The sequence below is a fragment of the Pangasianodon hypophthalmus genome, chromosome 27, assembly GCF_027358585.1.
Source record: "Pangasianodon hypophthalmus isolate fPanHyp1 chromosome 27, fPanHyp1.pri, whole genome shotgun sequence".
Taxonomy (NCBI): Eukaryota; Metazoa; Chordata; class Actinopteri; order Siluriformes; family Pangasiidae; genus Pangasianodon; species Pangasianodon hypophthalmus.
Genome location: NC_069736.1, coordinates 6,475,082 through 6,484,755, shown reverse-complemented (window position 1 = coordinate 6,484,755; position 9,674 = coordinate 6,475,082). Strand labels below are relative to the sequence as shown.

General features: G+C 38.8%; 2 protein-coding genes across 3 annotated transcripts; one reads left to right on the top strand and one right to left on the bottom strand.

The window, feature by feature from the left end:
• Window positions 1-1,128: 1,128 nt before the first annotated feature.
• shpk (sedoheptulokinase) lies at window positions 1,129-7,397 on the bottom strand. The gene is made up of 7 exons (XM_026922288.3): window positions 7,005-7,397; window positions 6,765-6,906; window positions 5,335-5,518; window positions 4,265-4,417; window positions 3,327-3,502; window positions 2,542-2,742; window positions 1,129-2,294 (listed from the first exon to the last, which is right to left on the bottom strand). The coding sequence occupies exons 1-7, from the start codon at window positions 7,161-7,163 to the stop codon at window positions 1,888-1,890; spliced, it is 1,422 nt and encodes a 473-aa protein (XP_026778089.2). The 5' UTR covers window positions 7,164-7,397; the 3' UTR covers window positions 1,129-1,887.
• A 128-nt stretch (window positions 7,398-7,525) lies between these two features.
• On the top strand, window positions 7,526-9,670 carry emc6 (ER membrane protein complex subunit 6). 2 transcript variants are annotated; one of them, XM_026922319.3, is made up of 2 exons: window positions 7,526-7,650; window positions 8,202-9,670. In XM_026922319.3, the coding sequence occupies exon 2, from the start codon at window positions 8,215-8,217 to the stop codon at window positions 8,545-8,547; it is 333 nt and encodes a 110-aa protein (XP_026778120.1). In that variant the 5' UTR covers window positions 7,526-7,650; window positions 8,202-8,214; the 3' UTR covers window positions 8,548-9,670. The 2 variants fall into 2 exon arrangements, with proteins under 2 accessions (XP_026778120.1, XP_026778119.1); XM_026922318.3 differs by lacking the exon at window positions 7,526-7,650 and adding an exon at window positions 7,783-8,020.
• The last annotated feature ends 4 nt before the right edge of the window (window positions 9,671-9,674 follow it).

Genomic DNA, 9,674 nt, shown 5'->3' with positions numbered 1-9,674 from the left:
TTTGTGGTTCGAAATTAAATGCCTGTGGACTATTGTCTGTAAAGCTACTGAGTTTAAAATGGTGGATCTGGATTCAATGGGCTTTTCCTCATTACACAAAAGTGTTTGTGAAGTTTGTGAAGAAATACAGCTTTTCTTCTACACAGTTATGCACTTATCATGTATCATAACTAGATGAATGATCAATTATATACAAATTCAAACAGAACCAAGCTAAAAGCCAAGCTAAAAGCCATTTATTAATATTTTGATTACTTGAACAGGTTCCATTTTAGAAGGTTCCTCAAGATCTGTAGGACACACCCAGCTGGCAAAAAAAAAAAAAAAAGCTCAGTGTTTGCGGATGTGGTTTGCAGCACACGAATAACCTTTGCAAACTTATATATGATAGGCATGTCCACACACACACACACACACAAAATGTTAGAGCCAACATTCACAGTATGTGATATAGAGATAAAGAAGATGCACAAATGAAACAGTCTAAGCAATACTGAAAACAATGCAATGGAAACAATATAAAAATTTTATGTAACACAAGTATATACAAAACATTTTGTTTTGCATCTTTAACTTAGTGACCGAAGCCCAGTCTTCAGATAAAGCTGCATAAGAGGAAGTGAATACTAGGTATTGAGAAACAGGGGGTGGGGTTTGGGGGGGCTTATGTTAAGCCATAAAGTGTTAGTTATGTTATATGAAACATTGTAACCAGTATTTATTTAGTGCCTCATGATAATAGTTAGGAATAGGTGAAAATGTCACACATCAATTAAACAGTCAGCTCCTTGCTAGCTAGCCTCATGTACTCATGTAGCAGTGGTGGGGTTTTCTGCATTGTTTGGACCCTAATATTCTAACTGCGTTTGCATTTTCTTACCACAATAACTGCTGATGTGATATTAACCCACCAGCACAGATGTGTACTGTGATATCTCCAATGTGGATGATCTAGCTGACATGTTTCTCATTTTAGGACAGACTTACCTACGCTGAACAACCCTGAACTGCTCAGCTTTGTAACAGGATTATATATAATTGCATTATACTGTATTTGCTAATTAGTTGCATTTCGTTGCACCTCTAAGTCACCTGCTTTAAATAAAAGCGTCTGACAAAGTATTACCTACATTTAGGTAATGATCACATTTATTTCATTGTTCAGCTGTATTAAACAACCTTAAACGATTACAGTAATATGAGAGAGCGAGAGAGAGAGAGAGAGAGAGAGAGAGAGAGAGAGAATGTGTGACTACCAGGTCCATCTCAGGCTCATTTAGGATTGATTTGGCCCTTTTTTTCATGAAACACAAGTACAAGACATTTGCAAGACATATACAAGACATTTTGTTTTCTTTCAGCTTGAAAACTTAATTTACAAATTATTAATGTTACAGTACAATTACAAAATATGTCCTCTATATGTGTTACAGAAAAAATAAGAAAAGAAACAAAGAAATAGCAATATGATCTGCTCTACAAGCACAAACAATGCCATTAGGGATCTGACCTAAAAAAAATTGTAATAAATTAACAAAAATTAATAATAAATCAATAATAACTTAGCACTGTAATAATTACAGTTCCAAAACTTCAATAACATCTAGTAGATGTACAAATCTGTAAAATCCCCTCCATTAAATTAATACTCGATGTATTAATGCAACCCAAATGGACTGACATGAGCATCAGGGATTTTATTGTGGATCCATAATATAAGGAATGTACTAACTGTATTTTGTATGTATTTTAAGGTCACATAGAATTATCTTTTTTTAATTTAAGAAATGCATCAGCAGCCAACAAGGCTGTAAATTGCACATAATAATATCTTTAAAGGCGCAGAGTGTCTATAGTGCACGCTAAGTAGTGTGGCTAACTCTAAAGTCAGTCGTGTCCTAACAGCATGTCATTAAAAACCATTGCCACTCCGACTGCTGAGTCCACGTCTTTCCCATAGACCACAGGGAAAGGGAATGCTCGCTCTACTTCCTGTCTCAAGGCTTCGTTCCGAGACAGAGCGCTCCCGCTACCCATAATCCGTTTCACTCCTGCAGCCAACAGCACGTGATGGGGCATCATGGCGGCTAGGTTTGCAACGATCCCTGCACAAATGGCACGAGTCACGTGAGCCAGTGAGAGGTTGGTTGGGGAGATGTGGGACACGACAGCGTGGCTGCTGGGGTCGTGCCGTTCTCCTAGCAGGGTCGGGGTCACACGGAGGTCAGTGCTGGGTTGGGTAAGGGCACACTCGATCAGCTTGGAGTACACTTCAGAGTCAGTGACCTCCACTCCTGCATAATGAAGAAGAAGAAATTATACATAACACACTTTAGGTAAATGGGATAAACAAAAATACAATGTTGTGTCATTTTTATTGATAGGAACAATCTAACACTGCAACCCTGAACAGGATTACTGAACATGTGACATATTCTTTATGACAAATATAATGTTCCAGCAAGCCATGTAGCACTGGTTTATCAAGTGTCGAGCAAGGCATGGCAGGGGAAATAAATGTAGAATTAAATATATAGTTACCAAATTCCTTCATCCAAGAAGTCAACATTCCTACAAACGTTGCCAGAACGTTGCCTCCATTGAGTGCGGCGGCCACGGCTAGGTACGTGTTGTGGAAATAAGGGAAGTAAGCGATGGGAGAGAGGGCGTCTGGAACACTCGCAGGGGTGAAATCAGCAGGCATGGAGAATGTCAACTGTGCCGAAGTGCTCATGTTTAATACTGTAAAAGATACGAAGTGGACAAATGTTAAGAATTGCAACTCACATATGGAAAACACTCCACACTATTCCTGTCAGAGCATACTACAATGCTTTAATATGTGTGAAAAAAATATATATACAAAAAAATATTGCCACTGCTTGGTGTTTCTAGGACTCAGGGCAACAAGGACGCAAGTATTTTATTGAGTCTGGTGCAGTATGAGAAGAACGCTGTGAAATGTTAACAAAAGTGGCAGTGGAGGCAGTGCAACAGAAAAGTAGTTTGATAAAGCCAACTAGAGGCGCCAATGACTAGTGTGCTTGATGTAACCCACTCTTGTGACCCAGACATTCAGTTTTGCTTGATTGTCTGGTACTTCGCAACTTTTACATGAAAAAGCAGATTCACTTATAAATGCATATAGTTAGGTTGCATGTTTCTCTTCACTATCTGATACCTTGCTCTGAAAAAAGTTGTCCAAAAGTTGTACAGAAGTGAATATTTATGGAAATGTACAAACACACGCTTGAAGATTTTGAAGCTTGTGGTCAACTGAAGTGTAGAGATAAATCATGCTGAAACGACATGTAACTCAACCATACCTGCGTCTGTCTTATCCGTCATACAGGAGTAAACGCTGCACTGGAAGTCTCCCAGAGCTGCTCCTACAGGTGTGTTAGCAGGAATCCCGTGCCAATCAGAGCAGGTCTCACCAGCTATAGACCCAGAATCCACCAGCACGGGCAACAAGTGCACCGGGAATCCTGCAGCATTCAGACTAACAATAAAACATACATTTCAGTAAATGCAAAGATCAGGAGCATGTTTTCCATAAAATATCTGTTTAACATCTGTATATAAATGAATTTACTTTGACATTTATTCAAAGCATTGTCAGCAGCCAGTACGATTTCCGCCCTGGGACACGTAACTTTGTGGTTTCTTGGTAACATCACAAGCTGTGGCTTTTTTTGGTCTTATTAACTTTAATACAGAGAAACAAAAGTGAGGTTGCTAAGAAGACAACTATAAATAGTAGTTTTAAGTGATAACAGGAACTACTTATTCTTGCAAAGTGATCCAAAGTGAAACAGAGCTCTGTTCCTCATTTCAATTTTCCACTCTCATCATGATTGTTGTAATGATCTTCATCTCAAATCGAAATCTCTGATCTCACATTCAAAAGATTTACTAATCTAGAAAGAAACAGAAGACTGGTACACGAAACAGACCTTTCAGTAGGTTTGAAGGCTACATGAGAGGTTTTTAAAATTCAAACACTAAACGTAATAAGAAAACCAGTACTGAACAATTGTGTCGATCACTACATTAGCATTTGATGTGCAGATAAAGGCAAATATAATTCAGCCTTAGCTCTGCTTAACAAGCCGCATCACCTCAGCCTGCATGATCATTGATCATTTTCCTATAACAGCAACCCCAAGTGTGTTATTCCTTACTTGTTGCATATTACTATTGCACATGTCATATAATAACATTGTGACCTCTACGAAATAATGTAACTGTACTCTGTACTCACATCTCTGTATTCCACTGGTTGTTGGTGGTGTTGAAGTAACCCCAGCTAGCAGCATTCTGCGCACTCATGAGGCAAACCTCCAAACCACACAGCATGGACACCACATAGTCCTGGATGGTTCCTGAGACACTGAACTTTGAAAGAAATTCAGGGCTGTAGAGAGAAAATGTTATTCCTCAGCCATGCAGAAGATAAATCTTACCAACAATCTCTCCAGTTAGTATTATTCAACACAACTTTTCTATGTAATATTTTGGAGAAGGAGTTGTTGCCCAACAACTCTATTCTTTTTATTCCTTCTTTGCATTTCATTCTGTTTTCAAGAAGCTAAAGTGGAACACACCCTACTGCGTTGCCAGATTGTGGATGTGTCAGCTTTGATGCTGCAGTATTTGACAACATTGACCATTGTATTTAATGAACACAGCCAGTTTGGACAGACAGGTTCTTGCATGGCTTAGATTTGACTTGAGTCAATGGAGAGCATTTATAGCCTAAACAGTTTAAGATGGTGTACCACAAGGTTCAGTTTTAGGTCCCTTTCTATTCTCTGTTTTTATAGAAACTTGGACATAATTTGCAAATATAATGTTGGCTTTCCCTTTACTGATGATGCACAATGCTTATCAGGTCATCAAGTTTTAACATCACAACTATGCAAAATAGAAAATTATTATTATAAAAACTGATGAACATAAACATTTTTCCTTAATTGTAACAAAACAGAAGTGGTGATCCTGAAGTCTGCTCAATTATTTCACCCTCGAGTTTTAAGGCTATTCTGTGAATCCAAAAGCTACATTTAGAAACCTTGGTATAACTCTAGATCTGTTTTTTGGGCCTTCAATCTCATTAAATATACTTTTAAAATGAAAAGTTAATTGATAAATTGTAAATAGTTTTATTGTCTTAACAACCTTGTCTAATCTTAAATGTCAATGCATGTATTATGGCTGCAGTTGTGCATCTTTGGTAAGAGAATCACAGAGGAAAATGGGTCATATTAGTCGTATGAGCAAAAACAAAACTGATGGATGGAAACCACTAATGACATAAAATAGCTTTCTGACCTGTGCTTGGTGTACCAGAAGATGGAGGCGCAGCCAAAGCCAGTAGCCACATTCAGGTGTGACTCAGGTTTGGGTAGCGTTGACAGGAAATCTCTAGTGCAGCGTGCATCCTGCCATGTGATCAGACGACTGGTATCCCGAGGTCTGAATTTGTGACCTCCATGACTACTGTACCATTCACAACCTGAAATAGGAACAGAAGACAATATGAACAACTTGAGATTAGGATCATCTATCTGGGTCTGTATGTATTGGTCATGGAAAAAAAATTTTAATTCCTACTACAAGTAGATTGGGCTCCAATCCAAAACACTGAAAGCTGAGCACACACTGGTTAGTGATGCAGGTGTGTAATATTACAGTTAGAGCTGACACACCATATATTGTAGTTAGAGCAAGGTTTTAGACAATTGAGATTCTGAGAACATCTATACATACTTAGGCCATGGGTTCTCAAACTTTTTTGCAGCCAGGGATCCCTCTCAGTGTAACAATAAATCAAAGAGCTTTTATGATTGCAATACAGATTCATTTAATGACTATAAATCTAACTATTCTAATATTATAAAAATTGGGTGCCATCATATCTATCTACTGAAGCCATTTGAGGTTTTTTATTTCCTGAACAAACCACCAACTAAATCCAAACCAGTTACAATGTGATAGAAGGATTCAAATGTTATTTATGCTCACTTTTCAGTTAGAACTAAATAATAAAGGAAATCTTCACCCTGAAACACAATAAATGATGGGATGTATTCAGTGATCTTGGAATTAGTTTGATGGTTGCTGCTGTATTTTCAGAAGTTAGCAGCTGTCTGCCGCTCTGACGTCAAAAAGGGGACAATACAAAAGAGCAAAAGTTTGTATCCTCACTCGTCATTTTCCAGTGAAATATTAAAGATATATCCAACTAGGAATTAATGGAGGCAGCAAACGTTTGATTCAGTTAAAGAATGCAATGCAGCTATACGAAACAAAACACCTGAGATGAGTTACAGCAGAGACTCGGCTCATCTAGTCAGCGATCTATGATCTACACTACCATCGCTGATGGTATTGATGGTGGTATTAGCATGAACTTTGAAGCTTTGGAAGCTGATCTGTTTCAGCAGAGTGTACACATGAGGAGCTGAGAGAGCCGGACAGACTAAAGGACTAAAGCGCTGCCGCATCGCACTCTTTAGGCAGAAAAGAATTCCTACTGGCGCCAGTATCAGCAACATTCAGCACTATTAGCTGAATGACATTGTCGGTAATGTAGGAAACCATTAACCAAAGTGGAAACAGACCAATATGCCAATATGAATGATGTATTAAAAAGTAAAATCAAAATTACAAAATTGCAATTACAAACTAAATCTTGGAAACCACTGGACCCCACTTTGAGAACCCTGGCTTTAGGGTAGTGTTATTGGTTTAATGTGCACCTGTGTTAGATTTCCAGAACAAAACACCATGCATCTGTCCTGACACCCCAATGCATATGACGTCATGCAGCTTTTCCTTAGGGAGGGCACACATGCACTGGTCAAGAGTAGCAATGATCCGCACAGGGTCCTGCTCCTTGATCTGAATATAGGAAACTGGGTCATTAAATGTTGAATAGAAATGTCACTGTCATGTCATAAGGTGTTAGTCTGGAAAAAAAAATAAAAAATCAAACCTACGTGTTCATGCGTGTCGTCGATGACGTCAGAGTTGGTCTGTAAACTGCAGCTGTCTGTCACAGTCTTTGATCTGGTGTCAAACAACACAACTTTGATCGACGTGGTTCCCAAATCAATGCCCAAAACATACTTAGCTGATGAGCCAGGCAGTGCAGCCATGGTGTTTTATATGATGTTTAATAATGAAATATATAGTGCACTTAATAGCGTGTAGCAGCTGTAACTTCATGTAAAGCACTAATGTAGGAAGTAAAGGAGAGATTCGACTTGAACCTCTGTACAGTTTGTTCCTCTGTGGACACCGTAGTGGCGAGGTCAAAGGTAACGAAAATTTTTTTTTAAAATTTTCAAAGGATAATTACTCAATATGAAAGCCAAAATTTATATAAAATTATTCTGAAATCCTAAAATGGTGAACAACGTTAGAAAAATACAATTTGAATTTATAATTTTATGTATCAAGGCTTTATTACGTATCAAGTATGTCACTGCTTATTCTACATATAGTGCACTAAGTAGGGTGTGAAGAAGCCTTTACTTCGCTCCCTCTATAGGGCACTGGTGTAGGAAGTAGGAAGAGATTTGAATTGAACCACTTCTGAATGTGTTTTGTTCCTCTGTGGACACCGTAGAGGAGAGGTTAAGGGTAACGCAAATTTTTTAAATTATTAAAAAAAAAAACACTTAAATTATACTTTATACATTCCAAACTATTTATATAGAAATATTTAGACTTTTTTTAAAAAAAAAAATAAGTAAACAGTTAAAAGAGTACGTTTTTGATTCTGTCATGGTAAGCGTTGTCCAGCGTTCACCGCGAGAAACAACATGGCTGCCGAGGAGTGATAAGCGTAGCGTTTTTGTTGAACATTTTTTGTAAAGAAAAGTACATATTTTCCTACAATAGTTATGTTGACAAGTTTTTAATATTGGCATGAATATATTATGTGCTTGTATAATTTAATATAAGTGGAGCATTTTAACGTGTCTTAAGCGTGTGCATCTTAATCCCAACGGTAAGCTACTCATCCTAAGTCGAAGCGTAAAGCGGAAGTTCTTAATAGTAATAGTAATAATAATAATAATAATAATAGGAAGAAGAATGAATATGAATGGGGTTGCAGATGCAGTCTGTGTGTTCATGGTATATTTGGAAATGGTTATTGAGGTGTGTTAACTGTGCTGGTGTGTTTGCAGTGATTTGGGCGGAATGGCGGCGGTCGCAGCTAAACGCGAGGGCCCGCAGTTCATCAGCGAGGTGGCGGTGCGGGGGAACGCCGCGGTGCTGGATTACTGCCGCACCTCCGTGTCTGCTCTGTCCGGGGCCACAGCGGGCATCCTGGGCCTCACAGGCTTGTACGGCTTCATCTTCTACTTCCTCGCGTCCTTCCTGCTGTCCGTGCTGCTCATCCTTAAAGCCGGCCGACGGTGGAACAAGTGCTTTAAATCCAGGCGCCTGCTCTTTACCGGAGGCCTCGTGGGCGGATTGTTCACCTACGTGCTCTTCTGGACTTTCCTCTACGGAATGGTGCATGTGTACTGAAGAGCAGCACTACTGCAGATGCGCATTAGTGCACAGGTTTAAATCTCTGTAGGGCAGATTTCTGTTCAGCATAATCCCTAGGCATGATAATTGAATCTAATGTTAATTTCCTTTCTCCCTTGTATTTGATTGCACTGAACTGATTCTGACCTGAAGTGACTCAGAACTTGGGCTTAAAGGTCAAGCTGAAGCTTGAAGTCATTAACCAGATCCAGTTTATTTATTCATTCATTCATCTTCAATGATGGCTTTATCCTTGGTCAAGGTTGCGGTGGATCTGGAGCCTATCCTGGGAATACACCCTGGATGAGATGCCAGTCCAACACAGGACACAATGCGCGCACACGCACACACACACACACACACACACACACACGTTCACACCAAGGGGCAATGTTGCGTAGTCAGTCCACCTACTGGCATGTTTTTGGGAGGTAGGAGCAGTGCAGAGAACCTCGAGGAAACCCACACGGACGTGCAGAACATGTGAAACTACACACACACACACACACACACACACACACACACATACACACACACACTCAGTAGCTCAGGATTGAAGCAGGGACCCTTGTAGCTGTGAGACAGTAGAGCTACCTTCTATGCCCCGTTGATACAAAAAATGTATCACAATCATACGTTTTGCTAACAAGTCTTTAAGTTTAGATTTAATTATCTTTAAATAACACTTGAAGAAAAAAGGGTTTCTGAAGGATTCTTCGGATAGTTAAAGTTACATTTGGAACCCATTTCTGATTTTTTTTTTTTTTTTTTTTACACCCAAAACAAACTGAAGAACCCATCTGGATGGATCCCTTTTCTCTAACAATGTCATTAACAACAAACACAGAGGAAATAAAACTACTGGTGCAAAATTTGATCATAAATACAATAGTCAGAATCTGTAATATGTTGATACATTGTTATTATCTATATATCTAAGAGTTTGAAATTTAGCATAGTTGTATAAGAAATGGTAACTTTATTTCCCGAGAGTTTGAGAAGACACAAATATCGTCATTCCATCACAAGAAATATAAATTTACCCCACTAACAACTCCTGACGTGTGGCATTGTGTGTGAATATTTCTGTGGTTTCTTCTAAATAAATCACTCACTCATATGAT